The 21,543-nt window shown below is 38.2% G+C and overlaps 1 protein-coding gene across 2 annotated transcripts; it reads right to left on the minus strand.

Annotated features, from left to right (window-relative positions):
* Positions 1–284: 284 nt before the first annotated feature.
* Positions 285–19,805, minus strand: stk33 (serine/threonine kinase 33). 2 transcript variants are annotated; one of them, XM_034680264.1, is made up of 15 exons: positions 19,537–19,798; positions 11,618–11,734; positions 11,002–11,115; positions 10,775–10,879; positions 10,488–10,626; positions 6,671–6,756; positions 5,999–6,086; positions 4,076–4,151; positions 3,866–3,978; positions 3,507–3,592; positions 3,348–3,420; positions 2,881–3,047; positions 2,403–2,489; positions 1,956–2,128; positions 285–518 (listed from the first exon to the last, which is right to left on the minus strand). In XM_034680264.1, exons 2-14 carry the CDS (start codon positions 11,702–11,704, stop codon positions 1,958–1,960), a joined length of 1,392 nt encoding a protein of 463 aa, XP_034536155.1. In that variant the 5' UTR covers positions 11,705–11,734; positions 19,537–19,798; the 3' UTR covers positions 285–518; positions 1,956–1,957. The 2 variants fall into 2 exon arrangements, with proteins under 2 accessions (XP_034536155.1, XP_034536156.1); XM_034680265.1 differs by lacking the exons at positions 285–518; positions 1,956–2,128 and having other exon boundaries at positions 2,778–3,047; positions 19,537–19,805.
* Between the last annotated feature and the right edge of the window lie 1,738 nt (positions 19,806–21,543).

Raw genomic sequence — 21,543 nt, forward strand, 5'->3', positions numbered from 1 at the left:
GCTCCTGTGATTTGCTGTAGGTCATATTCTGCTTGCATAAGTCAATTTGGAGATTTTTTCCCCTCCTTTTGTTTCCCTGTAATTAATCAAGACAATGAAGACCATATGCTGAAATCTCATCTCCTCTTCTGACAAGAACTACACACACAGGAGGTTGTATGAAGACTCACGCTGTGGTCATTTAAAGGGAAAATTAACACAAATACATGACTCATCATTTTTAACATCATCCACCAACAAAAGCCTGCTTCTGTGAATAAGACAGCACCCAAATAAAACCACAATTTAACAATTGACTTTGTTTTAATGGACCATCAAGACATACAACATATTAATTACTGACACATCACATGGACATCACAGTTTTAATGGGCAGTGACTCAAGCAATCAATTCTAATTACACATCATCATGCACCAAACTAGGTAGTAAGCTTCAGGGAAAGCACTCTCCTGTCAGATCATCTCCAGGAAAGAAACCCAGCAACTTACTACAGCTCCATCTGCTGTTTATAGCTGTCTGAGGAAAGCACAGGTATATATGGTGTGTCAATAACATTGCGGTATTTGGCACACAGCTTTAATCAAAGATAATTCACATCCGCTCCTTTTTATTAACAAATCATCAAAGAAAAGAGTGAAAAACATGTTTTACATTTCTACTCTGCATGTTAAAAACATCACCCAGCATTAAGGTATACAGAATTTAATTGAGGTTAACATACTGTGTGCACTCTTTTAAGACACTTACCCTCTCCCTGAAAAGTCGAAACACCTTCTAAATACATTTTGAACAAATGCACGCTACATTTACACTTACACACTAAAACAGAGCCTGTGCAGGAACACGAAGCCCCATTGTTGGCACTCATTCACTTCAAGATGCAAATGGGTGGATTTGAAATTCAGCCTCTGTGTGTTATGCTTGGCTACTTTAATGTTGTATCTATGCCGGGGATTATTCTCTCTACAGTGGAAAAACCTGTGCTTGAATGGCAGTGCCCTCAAAGTAGCTCCTGCTGCTTTCAATGGCCTCCAAACGAGATTAGACCCGTGGCTGCCCTCAGTCCCAATCCTCTGCATTCAGACGGAGCGTAACCAGCCTGTGTGACAGTTTCTCTGTTTTGACACTGAGTGGGAGCAGTCAGTGCATATAGGGCGTTTTAGAATTGAGAGGTCAGAGCGGGAGAAAGAAAACCCCTTTTGCTCACTTTGGTGGGGTGAAATGATATCCAGCTGATTCTCCTGTACTTTTCAAAAGAATTAGCCTCTATGAAAGGTAGAATCATGAAACATGCATACATATAAATTTAAGTGAAATAACACGCAAAATTGTTATGTATCAGTTTTGTGTTTAATCATATATGGCACATTCTCAGTCTCATGTAGCTTAATTTATAGCTCAATATATATAGCTTATTTTTTTTTAATTACTGATCTAAAGACTTCACATTGTAATTTCACATTAAGTTTATTTGGGAACAATTCATCCACTCCTTTTAAATATGTGTGTGAATATTAAAAATCTTCCCCCACCAAACTATAACATCCCTGTTTCCCTCTAAAAAATAAATAATACCAAAGTGATAAAATTATAGTCGTATTAATCTTTGTTTGCTGCTCAGTACAAAAAGTGTGAACTTATATCTTGGCTGCTTGACATTTCCAGACAGTTGGCTCTGTAACAGTAAGTGTGTTTCCTTTTTACACCATCTGCTGAGACACACCTCCGACCGAACGGGGGGCCTTCTCTTTGGCACGAGGGATAGCTGACTCTCAACTTCAGAGCTCTCTGATGACTTTTTTCTTACCTGCATATTATCCCCCATGTATTTGACACTACTAAACGCTCAGTCTCCCATCATCACAGTAAACACTGCACCATTCACAGTCATCAGATCATTCAGATGCTTAACAGCAGCATGAGATTAAATAGTGTATTTCACATATAGTCCACCTCTAGTTCAGCTTTTCTCTCTTGTACTCTCTCTCTGGTTTACAAGCGACGGTCCTACTTTTACTGCGGGGAGAAGATCTCTTGTCATCACAGGCTGCTTTCTGTCCTGTACTGATGTCCTTCTTGTCCTGAGCTCGTGGCTGCTGTGTGGAGGGTTTCACGCCGGCATGAGACTGCAGGGATAAGATTCATGTTCATCTTACATAACTGAATTAATCACGTTCATATAAAAAACAGCTGCATCGATACACCTCCGTTACCAGCCTCTGTAAGAGGTGAATCTGGCACCATCTAGTGGTGACTGGTAATATTAAGGCAGTATGTTGTCAATTTATATGAACAAAGGAAGTTTAATTAAAAAAACTGTTTAAATCCAATTGACATAAAGTTTTGATTTGCAGAGTGTCAAAATAAAAAGATGATTTAGAGGCAAAGTTTTCAACAAACCTGTGGGGGGGTCAGTTGAAGTTGTGCCAGTGTTTCAGAGCCATTTTTGTGCTTGTCCTGCCGGCTGCTGCCAACAATGTCTTTAGTCTGTATTCCAAAACACAAGAATGAACCAAAGAGTAAGATTAAAGATCGATGGATGGATTCTAATAGGTACAATAGATATGGAATGATCTACAGATTGGTGGAATAACTCATTTGAAGCTGACATGGCATATCTACAAGCCATAAATTGATAATCAAGATCACTTAAACACAGCTTTAGAAGTTCTTAAGGACTAAAATAACCAAGTTATGAAGTCTTCTTAATGTTAATGGAACTATTTTCTCCTTTTCTGATTTGTTAGATATGTTTACTTTGGTTTAACAACTTACGTCCATAAGATGATGACGAAACAGCCAAAAGCTTTATAAACCACAGAGTCAGGAACTGAATCTGATTATCAGAAAACACACATGCAGGTGAGATGAACAGTACCAGCTTGGTTGATGTGGACGGTGTACAGAACCTCTTCTCTCTGCTGGTCTTTGGGTTTGGTTTAGCTTGGCTCCTGCAGCTGCTGTCTGTTTTTGTTGAAGAGGCAGGAGCCTGGTCTGGTGTGTCCTCAGAAGAGGTGGGGGACAAGTCCTCAAGGGTCCCTGTTCCTATTGTGGATCATTTTAGAAAACTTCATTATGTAGTTATTTTTCTTTTTTTGCCAATACCCATCCCTCCACTCACTCTTTGTGCCATGATCTCTTCATTATCTCATAATCACATGCCTTATATTTGCAAAATGCAAACAGAATAGATTTTGACTGAATCTTTTGGGCTCCATGTCATCCTTCATTCCCACACTCAAAGTCATGGTCATACATTTTTAAGTGTACATGTTTCTAAAAACCATTACATCCCGACTTGGATTAAGTTATTTTAATGAAGGTAAATATTCATCATTGTCTTACTCTCCTGCTGTTCCCTGTGGTGACGCATCATCTCCAGCACATTGGGCGTTAGTGCAGACACATTAGTGTCACCCTATTGGACAAAGCACCACATTATAGCTCCTCATGTGACTCATCTGATAAAGTTTATGAATGCTCATTGAGCAATAGGTGCCTTACTGTTATCCAAGGGTTTTCTAGGAGCTGTGAAGCAGACATGCGATAGGAAGGATCCACCTTCAGAAGGAGAGTCAACAGATTTTTGGCTGTTGAGACAGATGTGAGTTCTTCAGTGACAATCTGAACAGTAAAACTACAAGTATGTAACATCCAGTACTGCCAAGAAGAAAAACAAAACAAAAAACATGAAAAGGACATATAACTGATGCCAATGTATAGATAGACAAATATATGCAAGATGTGAATCCTCTCCAAGAAACTCATAAAAAATGTCTACTTTTTTTGCTATCTATCAATTTTAGGGTATTTAAGTATACTTGTAGTCTTTGCAGGATTAGAAGTGTGTTAATAAGTGTCACCTGCATCACTGACTGTGGCCCAGATGGTTTGGGTAAACTGAACCTCCTTGTGCTTAATCTCCTTGTACAGGTCTGTCTTGGTCTTGCACACAAACGGAGGCTCTCCACACAGCCTACATGGGGAAACAAAGCACAGTCATATGAACTCACAGTATCTATTTAAGTATGTATTTGTATGAGTCGGTCCAGTATGCATGTGTGTCTACTTACAACATATACATAACGACTCCTATGCTCCACACGTCACACCAGCGGGTGTAACCACGACCGCTCATGATTTCAGGAGCTGAAATTCACACATGTACGTAAATATAAGCCTCTCTTTATCTGGTATGTGAACATTTTTGGACTTATAGCTTAAAGACACATATTCACAAAGACACACAGAAGTGAAGGAGCCACATGATGCATAGGGCAGTGATGCAAAGTCACAGTAGTGAGCAGTAATGAGCTGTAAAAAGTAGCAGTGCACCAATAAATATTACAGGTATGTAATAACATATCAGCATGCAATTGCTAAAGTAAGACTGTTACTGCTTAGTGGTTTTAACCAATGGACATTGAGTGTTTCTTCTTTAAAGTTTTATATTTGGAGACACTTTTGCCTTTAAAGGTTAAAGGTTAGAGCTCAGCTCCAATCTGCAAAGATGAAATGTTCAAACCAAGCCAGAAACCTTGGTGTAGTCATACACTCAGACCTTAATTTCAGCAGCCACATTAAGACAATTACAAAGTCAGCCTACTATCACCTTAAGAATATATCAAGGATTAAAGAATTTATGTCTCAGCAGGATGCCGAAAAACTCGCCATGCATTTACCTTCAGCAGACTAGACTACTGTAACGGTGTCTTTACAGGACTCCCTAAAAAGTCCATCAGACGGCTGCAGCTCATACAGAATGCTGCTGCTCGAGTCCTAACAAGGACCAAAAAAGTAGACCACATCACTCCAGTTCTTAGATCTCTACACTGGCTTCCTGTCTGTCAGAAAATACACTTTAAAATCCTGCTGATGGTTTATAAAGCACTGAATGGTTTAGGCCCAAAATACATTGCTGATCTGCTACTACTTTGTGAACCATCTGGACCTCTGAGGTCATCAGGTACTGGTCTGCTTTCAGTCCCTAGAATCAGAACGAAACATGGTGAAGCAGCGTTTAGTCATTATGCACCTAGTATCTGGAACACACTCCCTGAAAGCTGTAGGTCCGCTCCAACTCTCACCTATTTAAAATCAAAGACTAAGACTTTTTTATTTGACACTGCCTTCCTATCTTAGATTATTTTAGCTCGCTTTAAATGCAAAATTTAATGTAATTTTTAATATATTCTAATTTTCCTTTTCTTTTCTGTTTTATTATATTTGTCATTTTAATTGTGTTCTTTTATGCTTGTCTGAATGTTTCCAATGCTTTTAATGTTTTAATGTAAAGCACATGGAGTTGCCCTCGTGTATGTAATGTGCTATACAAATAAAGTTGCCTTGCCTTGCCTTTAATGGATAGGACAGCTTAAGTAAGACAATAAATGTGGGGAGCAGAGAGCAGGGGAAGACATGCAGCAAATGGTCCAGGCCAGGAGTCGAAACCTGCTACTGCTGCGACGAGGACTGTCACCTCTGTATAGGAGGCCCATGCTTAGACCTCTAGGCCAAATATTCACAAAGCAGGGTCTTCAGAAATATGAAACCTGAATTATTCTATTTTTAATTTTTTCTTCTGTTTATGCATCCTTGTATCGGCACACAAACTGTTAATCACTAAAGTAGCATGACACTCAAGGATGTTCTATCGTGACTCTCATGTCTGACCCCTTTACACAGACACAGTAATATTGAGTTCGTCAGTAAAGCAAAGGGACTTGATATTGAAAATGTTGCCCCATAGCACCACTGTTATTCTAAAAATTTACAGAGTTATTATAAAGCATCTACTTCAAGCATAAACACAATAAAACTGGAGCTCAAAATCTTTCTTCGTGGCATTTTGATTGTTTTTGGTTAATTTAAAGCCAAAGAGGATCTGTGGCAGACAGCAAGTCATGCTGCTACAGCACTCATTCAAACTCAAAGCTCCCTCTCTGTGATCGTCAGTGTGGCCTTCTAACATGCTGCAGGAGATACCGGTGTCTCACCCATAAAGATAAGAGTCCCACAGGCCTCCGTCATTATGTTCTCAATGCCTACACCACCCGTCTGCACCGATAATCCAAAGTCTGTCACCTAGGTAGAGAAGCGTTTAAGAAAAATGTGGAATTAATGAACATGATTTAAGATGTGCTAACACACCCATGTTAGATTCTTTGTTAACGGTGTTTGTAAGGAAAACAAGGCCAGGCTCGAGTACAACAATGATCCTTCATGATTTACATGAACGCTGCTAAGGCTATATTCCTAAAAACGTATCACATTATTACAAAACCCTGAAAAGAAGGCTAAATCCTGGAAAATAAACACCATTTATGTTGAGCCATGACAACATGTTCTAACAACACGTGCAGGATGTTAGTGTTTGTGTGTTCAAGTGTGAGACAAAGAGGAAAAAATGACGTTTATGGGGTGGTCTGACAAACAAGTCTAGACTTCTTTAAGCTTGCGCACCAGGTATCTGCTTTGGCTGCCTCTTGACAACTTACACCACATACTGTGCTCAGCTGGTTATTTCTTTAAAGATACAGTCGAGTCTCTCTTTGCAAATAGAAGATCAGGAGGCGTCAGTCGTAAAGCCTTAACTAAATAGTGGGAGAGGAAAAAGTAGACATGAGACAATTAAACTCCATCCAACAGAGAGTTGATAAGAATCTCACCTTAATATTAATCCTTCCCTTCTCATCCTCATCTGGAGCATTTTTCACGAGAATGTTCTCCAGTTTCAAGTCCCTGTGCACGATGTCTGTAAGACGTGAGAAACAATTTTTCAAACAATACATTTTGTTCAATATTAATTTTAGAGTATTGAGATTAATTGAATAGGTAAAACAGTGTTGCTTAAAGTGGTGAAATCACTGAGAATTATCACACAATGTTTGAGTCTTCTTGCCTCTGGCTTTATTTTTATGATTCATCCTCACCGCTCTCATCTTCCATGTGTGCAGCCCGATCATACAGCTCTTTGAGCGAAAATATCTGATATATTCACAGCACATAAACACTAAACTCCTCGCTGGTAATGATTTGAAGGAGCCAGACATTTGGTGATTCAAGATGGAAGAAACTCAAGGAAGAGGAAACTAAACTTCATTGAAACTAGTGTTGCTTTGTGTATATTCTAGGTGTTAATAGATCACTTTTTACCATTTTAACTTAACCGTCTTCTAATGTTCGTTTCTTAGGGACAGTAATAATGTTCCTGGGTCAATTTGACCCGGGCAATATTCAATTGTCCAACAGTATCAGAACCCTAAAAAATCCAAATACACATTTCTTTTGAATCTAATTTTTAACTCTATTACTAATCATTTAAATCAAGATTTAGTCCATTGGTGTTCTTTAATTCTCACAGATCAAGGTTCAATGAGGATAACTCACTTGTTTTTCATTAAAATTAATGTTACAACTGTTTTCAATATACATTGTAAAGCCCTAAATATAAATACAATAGTTTTACATGACATAGATTTTTGTTTATTTTATTTTAAATTTTGAATTATTTTTTTTATGAAGTGATGTTGAAAAATGAACACGACACTTCTTCTGTCACATGCTGCCCAGATTTTTATGCTGCATTTAGCTGGTTTGGAAGGTATATATTGCCTAAAATAGACTTTAAAAAGGGTCAATTTGACCCTCAACATAACAGGAGGGTTAATATTAATGTTGATGGTGCAGCTTTGTGTTGCTCTGATTTCCACAGCATGTTTGTTATATTGTGGGATGGGTGGCTGAGAGTGCCTCTACAAAAACATTGAACTGGAGCCCTCATTTCATAACATTTGAGATTAACATTTGCAGCTGGTAGCTTTATTTTTCGCTATCCACATAAGCACTGCTCTCATAACAAGTTGTTTTTTAGGGGTTGCAATGTGGCTGCCTGCTACTCATAAGTACTCAAAATCTATAGAGGGTAGGAATAATTTTTCCATTGGGAATAAAACACATACTTTAATCGGACAGTTCACAGAAATGGCCTGTAGAACATGACCACATTTAAAAAAATATTTTAACACAAAATATTGCAAAAAAAAGTGTCATCTTCATCTGCTGGATTCGTCTTTTTTCTGCGATATGCTTAGTGTTGGTGATCAGAGGAGAGTACAACGTGATATGTTAATGTCAGTCGGCAGAATGAATAATAAAACATGTATTTCATGCACCAACACAGCGATCTGTTTACCTTGTTTACAGCAGGCCAGGCTGAAGGGCCTCGTTAACAAAACTTGGTGGAGTGAGAGAAGGCAGGAGGAAAAATACAATTTGCCCTGGGCAGTCCCTTTCCCTGCACTGTTTGAAGCAGCCAATTATAAAACGCAACAGTGCTGATGGTGTGTGTGAAAGGAAAGTTAGACCAACTGGTGTGCACGAAACAAACACATGAAAATGCCCTTTTTTCCTTTTAAGATATTTTTTTAACCTGAAAGATTAAAAAGACAAATATAAATATTGAATAATTTTTTAACTGTTTGTGAGGAGCTTAACTCTTGATTCCATGGTCATAGCTGTGTTTCTTTATAATTATACATAATATTTAAAATGGAAATTGAATTAAATTTTAGTAGATAAATAATAAGGTAACTTTTTGGACACTGCAGTATCTCAGTGGGAAATCACTCCTTTGTTTTTGAAACATTTTGATCTTCAGTTTATTGGCTGCATGACATCTGAATGCAAAATGCACCACGTTTATCATGAGTATGTTTTTGTATGAAACCTCAAGACTAACAACTTTAAGTCCGAAACAACAGCTGAGTCTAACAAAGGACATAAAATGTTCATAGTCTGAGGACACAACAAATTTAGACTGAGGGATTACATGATGCATCATTCCATGAAACAGGTTCTGCCTACCTAGTTAGCATCATGAAAAACCAGCACACGGGGACTTTCCATGTGAAAACACACCTATTAATCATTATTGCTCCCTAGATGGTTGTAAATTACTCATTAACTACCAGTAATGATGCTTCATTGCGGGGCTATGTCCTAAATTACCTCTAACTGCAGAGTTCACCGCTGAAGAGGGGGGGTTGCATTTCAAAATAAAGCACATATATTTAATTAAAAAATGTATTTTGAGCTGATTTTATTTTCCTGTATGTTTTTCCCCCACGTTACCTCTCAATGGAAGTGTGTCATTCTTCTGCAATGACTAGATTGCAAATGGTCTCACATCAGTATAGAGGTGTCCTAAATCTAGACAGAGCCTGGACCAGTGTTGTTTTTGGCAGCTATCCTAGTTTTAGTCTTAGACTTTTGGACGAAAATGCTTATTAGTTTCAGTCACATTTTAGTCATTTCTTTATGTGATAGTTTTAGTCCAGTTTTAGTCGACACACTGAAAAAATTGCCCCTCCAAAAACAAGAAAAAATAACTTATTTGAAGGTACTTTTACCTTGAAATAAGAAAAAAAATCTGCCAATAGAACAAAGGAAAATGTGCTTGGTAAGATTTCTTAAAATAAGATGTAATATTTAGAAAATTGTGATCTTAAAATTAGGAGTGAAAACTTATTTTTTATCAATATTCTACCAGTATTTTATAGCTTAGTGTCTCAGAATAGGCCAGGAATGCTAACAATTATTATTTTTTCACTCAATAAAGATTTTTGCACTAATACATTTCATGTCAAATTCTTCATTTGAGATATATTCACCTTAATTTGAGTTGTATTATAGCAGAACTTCTCTAGGTTTAAGACCATCTTGTACTTCAAATAAGATTACAAAGTTTAATTTTAGCATTTTGAATAAGCATTTTGAGCATTCTCATAGTTAGCTGGATATACTAAAATTCACTCATGTTGTTTTTTAGGATAAGCCAGCTAAGCTCCAAAGTAGGTGTTTCATTGTGTGCATTTAGTTTGAGGATGTATATTTTTATCTGATTTAGAAGAAACAGTGCCTGAAAACTGTAACCCACCCTTAAAAAATCCCAACTTTTCTTTCTTTCTTTCTTTTATCAATGGAGCTGTTTTCTGAAAGATTCTCCAATAAAATGCATTGACTTAAATCAAGAAAGGGTTTGTCTTAAATCAAGATTATCCATCTTCTACAAATAAGATCTCAGCTTGAAAAATGTATGAAATTTAAAATAAACCTTGTTTCTTCTAAATTAAAACTCAAAACAAGATGATTTCAAGATTGTTTGACTTAACAAGATATTTAAGATGCATTGTCTTGAAACAAGTCCCTCTATCTTGCTCAAATGTTACTTGTTAAGTAAATTCATCTTAAATCAAGTGGGATAATACATTTTGACTAAAAATGAGACAATTTCATTTGGTAAGATTTTGAGTTTTTGCACTCCAAGTACACATGGTCCAAGCCCTGGACCATGTGTACTTGTACATGTACTGTACAAGTTGTAAAGCATTGCCTCTCCTCCTGTCATGTCCATCAAACACTAGAACTTCAGCTCGTCTCAAATGATTTTCAAACTATGAAATGTCAGACTGTGACAGACATTACCTCTTTTGTTAAGGTAGACAACAGCGTCAGCTAAGCTCAGGATGATATGCCTCGTCTCATCCTCTGTAAAGAACTTTTTCCGCTTCAACAGCTGCTTCAGATCCCCTCCAACACACAGCTCAGTAACCAAATAAGTCATCTGTAAGCAAGCACAGAAAATATGAATAATTATACAGTGAAGAGATTATTTCACATCAGATCCATTGTATCAATATCAGAATCAGTGAAACCCACTCTCTTTATTATCCTTTACTTGAGTTTGTTACTTAAAGTCCAACCATGCCCACCTTTGCCGTGATGTAGACCTCCTTGAGATGTATAATGTGAGCATGATTCACTTGTTTAAGGATGTTGATTTCATTCTCCAGCATCTCAACTTTGGAACTTCCTGGCTGAAGCGACAGAAAGTCAAAACGCAGCTTGATTTGGTCACAAAACATTTAACTCTATTATGAGTGCATCTTTTTTATCACATTTAAAACAGGCTCCCCAGAGGGATGCCAAATGTACTCACCACAGGTTTGGAAACCTCCTTAATAGCCCATTCTGTCCGTGTCTCAATGTGGATAGCTTCATAAACAACTCCAAAGCTACCTTGACCCAATTTCCTTCCAAATTTATATATTTCCTAGGGGGGAATAAGAGAGAAAACCTTGATACACTTGTCTTTGACACCTGCTTACTGTCAATGAGAGACAGCAGAGGATTTCCCTTGAGCCTGTGTTTAAGACTTCTGGATGTTTTTACCATTTTGAATGACAAAAACAGTACATCTTAATTTAAGCCTGAATCGAGAAGCACATCTTGATTGGAAGCTTGTTGAAAAAAAACAAAAGCCTTTCCAAGTCTGTGGAGCTGCATAATATAGTATTTCGAATCAAGTTACAAATGATTAAGTTGCTGCTGCAGTTCGTTCAATCTCAGGTCTAATTAAGTCGATCATTATCTGTGTGCATGCAAGGGTGAGCACTGGCTGCTGTGGATTTGGCAAAGGGAGCAGCCCAATTCCCCAGTGAATGGGGACTATACAGAAGCAAAGTGAAGTTTGATCCCCGTCTGGTGCAGATGGTTGTAACTATTATAGCACAAAGCAGGACTGTAGTGGAATCATGTGCAGAAGCTCTCCATACCCTGAGGTCAGCATCATCCTCCAAGCGTATTACAGGTACAGTCCTCTCCGGTGTGCTACCATTGGTCCGCAGGGACACCATGTTCATTCCTCGTTCGCTATCATCTCCCTGTGTCACCTAAAGAGGAAAGAAGAGAGGAAAATATCACACATCATGAGTCAAGATTTGCTTTCAACTTGTCAAATTCTTGTGGATAACTTAAAACAGCTTACCCCTGAATAAGCTATAATCACTGCTAGGTTTAAAAGCCTTTAGGAAATTAACACAGTTTTATAACTGCAGCTTTTTCTTGGACATTTAAGCTAGCACATAAATAAGTCAGGAAGTGGTGTACAGAATGACTGTATCATTTCTTCCACTAGCTTAACTTTTATTTTCTTTAATTACTGGTTTATGACCAAACTGCTGTCTCTATGTGAGCCCGTGTGAGCACCAAGCACAATTTACCCCTCTCGGAAAACAGTCTCTGAAGCCAAATTAAATGTAAAGCAGTTATCAAGTGATGACTGGGAGCGTTGAAGTGGATCCACCACATGCACAGCAATTAATTATTAACAAGGAAGCAGTGTCTTTAACCTCTTCACTCTGACGCATTATTTTAGCCCTGACAGGGCTCTCATAACAGGCCTGTCTCTCCCATTATCTCCCGTCTATTTTCCAATCAAAACGATTGTGACAGTGTCTGGAAATTCCAATCACCTCAATCACAGCTCGTTTGTGAAAGACAGAGGGATATGATGAGTGTATCACTGGGGACTTGAGGTAACTGGAGGAGAGGGGGGGTCCTGTGCACCTCAGGTGTCTGGTCCCTAACCCCAGACACTGAATGCAAAGGTAACAGGATACATTAGGGTCAGGTGAGGGTGAGGAGTCTGACCTTAAAAAGTCACTAATAGACAGGTCTGGATTTACTTTAACCCTGGAGGTGTCGTTTGTAATCTCTAGAGCCGAGTTTCTAGAATTTCAGACCAAATTGTGAGTAAGAATGTGTGACATTGAATACTGTTTCTGGCATCCTGTTACTGATTACGATACCTGGAGTGGAGTATTAGCCGATACTCAGGGCTCTTCTAATACCATATAGATACATAAGTGTATATTTTCTTAATTTTTTTTTCAAGCTGTACATTAGGGATGCATCCAAATGCATCCCTACTGTGCATTACTAACCCTGCGTAAATGTGATTGTTGTATGGTGTGGCTTAGTACACTAAAGGAATCTTAACCTCAAAACAAGCTGAGCTAATGCGAACAGGTTGACTTACAGCCCTGTGTCCTATGATTTAGAGTTTATCTGTTTTAATTATCTCAACTTCAAAGTTAAAAAATATACAGGCTTACAAGGCATGATGGGAAAGCACTGATAGATGACATTTGTTAGTTTTGACCATAGACTGTAAAAAATATGGACGTAGTATCCGTGACATCACCCATCTGTTCCTGAGCGCTGTTTTGAAGCCAATCGACGGCAGCAGCCATATTGGAAATGCAGAACTCAACCAGGCCAAGTGTGACGTAAAGGGGCGGAGTTTGAGCCTCCTAGCCAACATCTATGTGTTCCCGTCCAGGAGTCAAGTCAGTCATGTCCTTATTTGGGAAAAAACTCGGAATCTTAATATCTTCTGAATCGTCGCATTAGAAAAAAATTCACCCCCCGTACAGTGTGTGCCGATAGAGAAATTAGCTACAAAGGGCCAAGCCATTTTTTGAACCAGGCTGTGAACATGTTTATTAATGCTGCAAAGATCGTCTTTTTCCCATTCATGTCTATGTGGTTTCCGGTGTTTCTGCAGCCAGCCTCAAGCGGATTCTTGATGAATTGCAGTTTATAACACTTCCGCATGGCCTACATAGTTTGAGACTGGAGGTTGCCGCTTGGTTTTGACTCTCCTTCCACACTGTTGTTGTTTGATGGTCTACCTGATGGTTGCTTGTAGCAGCTATAACTGATTTTATTTCTGTCTAGGCTGACATTCAGAAGGAGAGGAAACATGTCCATTTGGGGAGGTGGGGTGGCCTAATAGATCGTGGAACTGGATCAGTGCATTTCCCTGCATACTGATATTGAATATCCAACACTGCAGTTTAGACATTATTAGAGGCATTGTCAATTCTGGTTCTGTTGTCAAAATGTTGAATTACCAAATAACCTTTGCATTTCAAACCACAACTTTTACATCGTGGCCTGCACTCAACCACAAACCCAAAGTGAGCATTCAGAGGGCTCGGGTGTAAAAATCAACCTAGATGTGATCAGACTTTGGCCCCAAATTAATCCAAAACTTTAAAGTCTTCTAAGACAAAAATGAAGTCCTACCTCTCCACTGTCAAGTAATAAAGAAATAACCTGAACAGGTAATGCTACAGACAAAAGCGACCAGTTCTCTGTCCTCACAAGAAAGAAAGACACTTCCACAAACTGCGTGCTGCCCCCTCGCTTAAAAAAAGCACTCAAGAATTGCCGTTTCAATAATACAGTGACAAGGACATGATGCTTACCTGACTTGCAAAGTCAAAACACAACCTTTTATTTTCCTTTTCATGACCAAATTGATGGAAATAAAAAAGAGGTTTGGAGACTCTCAGAAGTGCTGGGCCTGATTGTGCCTCTGTGCAAATAAAATGCTTTCTATTTAGGCTCAAATCTTCTGTCCTGTGCAATCAGAAACAAGAGCATGAAAAACATGTGGAAGTTCAAAACCTGTAAGTTTAGACTCTTTATTTCACCTCCTCACATGATGGATTCATAGTTTGTGTATCCCTTCATAGATGGAGGAAAATATGCCATCATTGACTTAGTGAAGTAATTGCTTAATAGTTGTAGACGGCATAAATTGACAATGTCAAAACGTAATGCTCTTTGTTCTCACACAGACTCATCAGTACACACCGCAGCCCCAAGGAGACACGGTCCACCTTTTACGTTGAGTCGGCCTCATCTCCAGTTTCAGCAGGAAGTAATTAGAGCTGACGGTTCATCACAAGTCAAGCCCATACATGCCTCATCTCTCCATCATTCTGTCAGACAGCAATTTCTATTTATTTACACTGCTGAGTGAATACATGAACACAGCGCCTAATGACCAGAGTGTGGGGGACTGAGCACACATGGGAACAAAGAGAGGATGGACATGCAAAGAATGACCCTGAGCCTGTGTGACTTTTGTCCTCTTAAACATTGTTGTATTTCATTAACTTGAGGTTATGCATGTATACCTTTTCTACCGCACAGTCAATAAGACTCCCACTAGCCCTTAGAGACTGACCTTCACAGCCTAACATATCTTACTCAGGGATATACGTCAAACAAGAGTCTAATTTTATTTATGTGCAAACTAATGTTTACGGCATCACCTCATATACAAGTTATAGTATAGAGCAGGCGTTCCCAAAGTGAGGGTCGGGATCCCTTGGGGGGTCGCGAAACAAAAATGGGGGGTCGTGAGATGTCTTCCAGGATGTTTATTTTTTTTAATTATCTAAAAATAGCACATTTTACCTATTATAGTGAAAAATACGGACAAAAATAGTAGCTAAACTTGAAATAAAACCTTGAAAATAGAAAATGTAATGAGTTTTCCACCTTTCTTTTTGTCAGATGACTCCTAAGTTTAAGGTTAGTGAACAGTTAATAATCAAAAGCATCAGTAGCAGTAAGTTAATTCATAACGGCACAGGAAACACAGACACATGCTCATATAGGTAGGCTAAATTTCTGCAGACCAGCTAAATGAAGCCACATTAAAACACTTTGATGGACAGTGAGGGTCGCAAGTCTTTGGCACCTATATTTTGGGGGTCAGCAGATGAAAAGTTTGGGAACCCCTGGTATAGAGCATAAACATTTTAAGTCTAACTTTTAACTGAGTCTTATTCTTATAACAGTTTTATTTCATCTCACTTTATCTATTTATTTTTTATTTAGTTTAAATTTTAGTCACTTTTTTAAGTATAGCACCTTAATTTCTTTTACTGGTTTAACATTTTAGTGTTTTATTATCTTATCAATTTATTTTATTTTGGTGAGTTTAATTTCCTTTGTTGAGTTTTACCATCTTATTTTACCTCCAGTGTTTCCTCGTTAATATATTTATTAATATATTTTTAATCTCTTCTATTTAAGTTGTTTTTATGTCGTTTTTGGACTTTTAGGTAAACATTTTTTCCCTCTGTGACAAATATTTTATGATGTACAGAGTAATGTTAAATATTGCTTCAGACATAAATACCATGTAGAGAAATGTATAGAATAACCTAATGTATTTTTCTTTTTCATGAACTAGGCCCATCTAAAAATCTCCCTCGATTTTAATGTGCACGAAATAAAGGATGTCATCAAATGCAAAAACCGCAACAAGAATGTGATATTGACATTATTCAAAGCTTGATCCGTAAGGCAACTGGACTTGGTTTGATTCTTGAAGACCTTTCACCTCCCTTTCAAAAGGCTTCTTCAGTTCTGAACATAGACTGGAGGAGCAGTGGAATGTCTTTAAGAATCAAACCAAGTCCAGTTGTCTTACAGATCAAGCTTTGAATTACCATGACCTGGATGACTGAGAACCTTCACAGACATATTAGCATTATGTATTAGCTATTAGTCGACCATTTATCTACATAAAACTACGGACATCCTGTTCTCCCCTGTAGTCCCTTAATGTCTCAGTCATGAGAAACTTCTCCCATAGGTCCTCTGCCTTGTAACTTATAAATACCACCCCTGCATCACCACACCATCCCCTTAATCATTCAATTTCCTTTGCCTCCCTTGGTCACGTCTGGGTTGCCCATTGATGTATAGGTGTATGATTGGTGTCTATGCACTTGCATGAGTGACCCTCAGTTAATTATTTAAGTTATATCTTTAAAAACAGCGAATTTTGTCATGTTCTTAGAAAAAACAGATGTGTGAAGATAACAACTTCAGGGTATTACAGATGTTCTTTCTTTTCTATTTAATGCAATTTTACAAAAACAATAACAAAGTATACTAGTTTGTGTTTTATTAATTCATAAAAATATTTTACAAATGAATCAAAGATGTAAATGTTATTTGAGGCACTAAAGTTCTTATAAGGTGTCAGTAGAACAAGTGCAGCATACCAAAAGTTACCATATGCTGCTGGATCCTCAGTGTAAAAGCAGTTACCACGTTTGAATCTCAACCAGACTATCAAGATATCACACATTTCAATCACTGTCGGGGGCCTTTTGAAGTTTGCTTTCCTTAATGGCATAACGAGTAGAATAAATTAAGCTTAAGCTGCTCTGTAATGACGTTGCCTCTAGCTGTAACAAGCAGCCGCTTAAATACAGCCCGAGAATCAAACAAAACAGAATCTTACTTACTGCAATTAAAATATAAAGTGCTATCCGTTTTGCTGGGGCCCAAATATCACATTTTCCTCGTGTGAAACTTAATCATTTATTGACAGCTTGGCTTTGATGACAAATGATAAACTTCACAGTCCTAATGAAGCGTGGAATTACATTACCTGATGAGGCAAGAAATTGCATGTTTAGAATGCAAATATAGAGCCCATCTACTTCACTACATTATGAGGTGAATCCTAATATTATGCAGGGAGATTATCAAAGCTGGTGGTCTAAATGTAATATACCAGAAGCAACATTGAGCCATTAAAGTATGTTAATAAAGTGCTGTGCAAATACAGCATACCTGACAGCTGACGTGCAACACCACTGACAACAAGGAGGCGCCTTATATTATATTTCTGTCTTTCCTACACTCAGAAAACATGGAATATATAAGTAGTGTCCCTGTAAACAAATCATTTAAAGCTTGCTTGCTTGCTTGCACTGAGAATTCCTTCTGTCTCCAGTGGTCATGTTTGATAAGTGTCTATTGGCAGGAAAACATGCTTTGCCAAAAGGAAGCAAAAGATCAAATTCTGCCATTTGCTCAGAGCACTCCACATGTTGCTGGGAGATAAGGGCCAACAAATTCAAATTTTCTCATTGGTTTAATCCTGGTTAAGGCTAATCTCTGCCCTTGCTGGGCTCAGCCTTGGGAAGCTGGGAGGACAGACATGTGAAAAAAAATGTAGGCCATAGCAGGAACAAGAACAAATCAAATTCATTTCAATGACAACCCAGAGAGCACCAAGCATATTCAATACAGAGATGTCAACATGAGTAATAATGTGTTGTCCATCGGCAGGGCTGATACAACAGAAGTAAAATGGTTTTAACATTTAGAAAAGTCTGAGCTTTATAATAAGAGGTTGATTATTATTTTTCTTATAGATGACTGCTCCAAATAAGCTAGCACAATTTAAGTTATTAACCTGACCTATATGAATGGCTGACGGCATTTTTATTCTCTCTACAGTTAAAGATATATTTGCATAAACGCATAAGTATGCACTACCAGTCAAAAGTTTGGAGACACCTTCTCATTCAAGGGTTTGTATTTATTTTAATTATTTGAAACACTGTAGATTAATACTGAAGACATCAAAACTATGAAAGAACACGTGTGGAACATGGACTGTATAAATAATGGACTTAGTATCTGTGACATCATCCATCTGTTCCTGAGCACTGTTTTGAAGCCAATCATCGGCGGGAGCCATATTGGAAATGCTGAACTCAACCAAGCATAGTGTGAGGAAAGGGGCGGGGTTTGAGCCTCCCAGCCAACAGCTATGTGTTCTCCCCTGTCAGTCAGTATCTTCTGAATCGTCGTGTTAGAAACAAATTTGTCCCCTGTGTGTGCCTATAGAGAAATTAGCTACGTAGACCGAATCCATTTTTTGATCCAGGCTGTGAACATGTTTATTTCTGCTGCAAATATCGTCTTTTTCCCAGTCATGTCTATGTGGTTTCCGGTGTTTCTGCAGCCAGCCTCAAGCGGATTCTCTATTAATTGCAGTTTATAACACTTCCGCATGGGCTTCATATTTTGAGACCGGAGGTTGGACTGTGCTTAATTTAGCCTTTGGTTTTATTGATACGCTACCAGTCAAAAGTTAGGAAACACCTTCTAATTCAACTGTTTGTATTTATTTTAGTTATGTGAAACACTGTAGATTAATACTTAAGACATCAAAACTATGAAAGAACATATATGGAATTATTTAATTAACAAAAAAGTGGTAAACAAACTAGAATATGTTTTATATTTTAGATTCTGTAAAGTAGACCCCTTTTTCCTACATGACAGCTTTGCACACTTTTGGTATTCTCTCAGTCTGCTTCATGAAGTGGTCTCCTGGAATGGTTTCTCATTAACATGAGCCTTGTCAAGAGTTTATTTGTAGAATGACTTGCCTTCTTAATGTGTTTGAGACCATCAGTTGTGTTGTTCAGAGGTAGGGTTAGTACACAATGGATAGCCCTATTTGACTACTGTTGTAATCCATATTATGGCAAAACCAGATTATTTCATTGTTTTGATGTACAATGTTGAAAATAATTAAAATAAATAAAAACCATTGAATGAGAAGGTGTGTCCAAACTGTTGACTGGTAATGTATTTCTTCTTCATTTGAAGAACCCAGCCTTCAATTTCACATGTTTTTAGTAAACACAACAGCAGGCTAACCCTGATAATAATCATAAATAAGCTAAGAGAGATGTTCCTTATTCCTTATATATAATCTTATTATGTAGAAACAACTGTCACGTTGCTGTTGACCATCTTGTAACAACACATCTCATTTAAATCACAGTTATATTGTTAAATCATAAGAGCCGCGCAGAAAGCTTTAAAGATATGCTATACTTTCAGGTAGCTAGCATTAAACATTGCTGGCGTCGTCATGGCAACGTTATACTAAGTTGTGCAACGTTTCACATAAAATCACTCAAACGGTTTAAAAAAAGAAGCGTTTAACACGATAAACATGTAAGTGTATTTTACAGTAGCTGTTAGAAAGTTAATAAAAGTTCCTTACCTCTCAGAAGAGATCATTTCCAGCGTGCAGGTTGCTCCTTTGGTAAAAAGTTTCTTGGTGTGTGACTACGGAAGGCGAAGAGGGTCAAATCAGCAATGAATGAACAGGGCTACTCCTTTTACACCCCTTATAGCGCCCCTAGTGGCTGTTACGGTTATTACATTGTGAAGTTGACCTTATTATAAGGCAAAGTATACTTATATTGAATTTCCAACTTGTCAAAAGCAAAGGCTCTCTTATCCAGGAGCAAAAGCAGAACTAGGTTCTCCCTGTGGTAACCTGATCTGCGTGGTCCAAAGTCTCCATCTAGTGGACAAAACCGGAACACTTGATCTGAGGGACTGGTATATGGATTCTTTCATTTATAATTCAATTACAACTCAATTAAGAGAAACCAAACCAAGGTTACATGTTTGGAAATGTATTTTAAAAATTGTATTTCAATTAAAAAAATTCTGAGAGCATTCACCGTACAGTGTTTTATATTTTTGTTCACTCCATCGGCAAATACTAACCAAATATAAATAAAATAGTATTTGAATTATTTGGAAACTAAGGAAAATTATAAATGAACAACTAATCATTGGCTTCGTCATGTGTTGAAACTTCAGTCGGGGCAAATTTCACCAAAACATTCTGTCAAAGCAGCCAGATATTAATAATAATAATAATAATAATACATTTTATTTATAAAAGCGCTTTAAAAGGTTCTCCAAGCGCTTTACATGAAAATACAATTATACAATAGGAAGCAAAAGGAGAACAGTGAAGAAAGCAAATAAAAGCAAGGCAGCAAAATAAAACAAAACAAGAAAAAAAATCAATCAATTATAGTTTAAAAGCCTTTGTAAATAGGTGTGTTTTGAGTCCGGATTTGAATTTGGTGAGTGAGGGAGAGAATCTGAGGTGTTGGGGGAGAGAGTTCCAGAGGGTGGGGGCAGCGACAGAGAAGGCCCTGTCCCCCCAGGTTCGGTGCTTGGGTTTGGTGAGAGGGGTGAGGAGGTTGGCGTTGGTGGAGCGGAGGTTGCGGGAGGGATTATATGGCTGCAGAAGGTCGGTGAGGTAGGAGGGAGCTAGGTTATGGAGGGCTTTATAGGTGATGAGTAGGATCTTGTACTGTATTCTGAAGGGGATGGGAAGCCAATGGAGGTTCTGGAGGACTGGGGTGATGTGGTCTCTGGAGCGGGTATGAGTGAGGAGGCGTGCAGCTGAGTTTTGTATGTATTGTAATTTGTTGAGGAGGGTGTTGGGTGTACCGTAGAGGATGCTATTGCAGTAATCGAGTCTTGAGGTGATGAAGGCGTGGATGAGAGTTTCAGCAGCTGTGAAGGAAAGGGAGGGGCGGAGACGGGCGATGTTTTTGAGGTGGAAGAAAGCAGTTTTTGAAATATTGTTAATGTGTTGTTGAAAGTTAAGTGACTGATCAAAAATGATACCAAGGTTACGGATGTGGGTGGATGCTGAAACAGTGGATTTATCAATAGTGAGTGAGAAGTCTGGGCAGGTGGAAGTGAGGGATTTTGGGCCTATGATGAGAATTTCGGATTTGTTACAATTGAGTTTGAGAAAGTTTGTTTGCATCCAGGAGTTTATTTCAGTGAGGCAGTTTGTGAGGGTGGTGTGGGAAGCAGCGGTGATGGATGTGGTTGAAATGTAAAGCTGGATGTCGTCGGCATAACAGTGGAAATGGAGGCCGTGGCGGCGTATGATGTGACCAAGAGGGAGCATGTAGATGATGAAGAGGAGGGGACCAAGCACTGAACCCTGGGGGACACCATGAGAGAGGGGGGCTGTGCGTGACTTGAGGATATTATTGCCTGCATAACTTTTTTTTTTGCATGATGGCATGATGTCTCTCTTTGAACACTGACAATCACATTCCACAAGGAGTTTCCAGAACATATAAATTCCTGCGCTTATTGTATACAAAGTTTGAATATATTTGTTTGCGGACTGATAAAATACACAGAAAATGGCCCAAAGAGGCAGAAAGTAAGTTATACAATG

Source organism: Notolabrus celidotus, chromosome 3 (genome assembly GCF_009762535.1).
Source record: "Notolabrus celidotus isolate fNotCel1 chromosome 3, fNotCel1.pri, whole genome shotgun sequence".
NCBI classification, from domain to species: domain Eukaryota; kingdom Metazoa; phylum Chordata; class Actinopteri; order Labriformes; family Labridae; genus Notolabrus; species Notolabrus celidotus.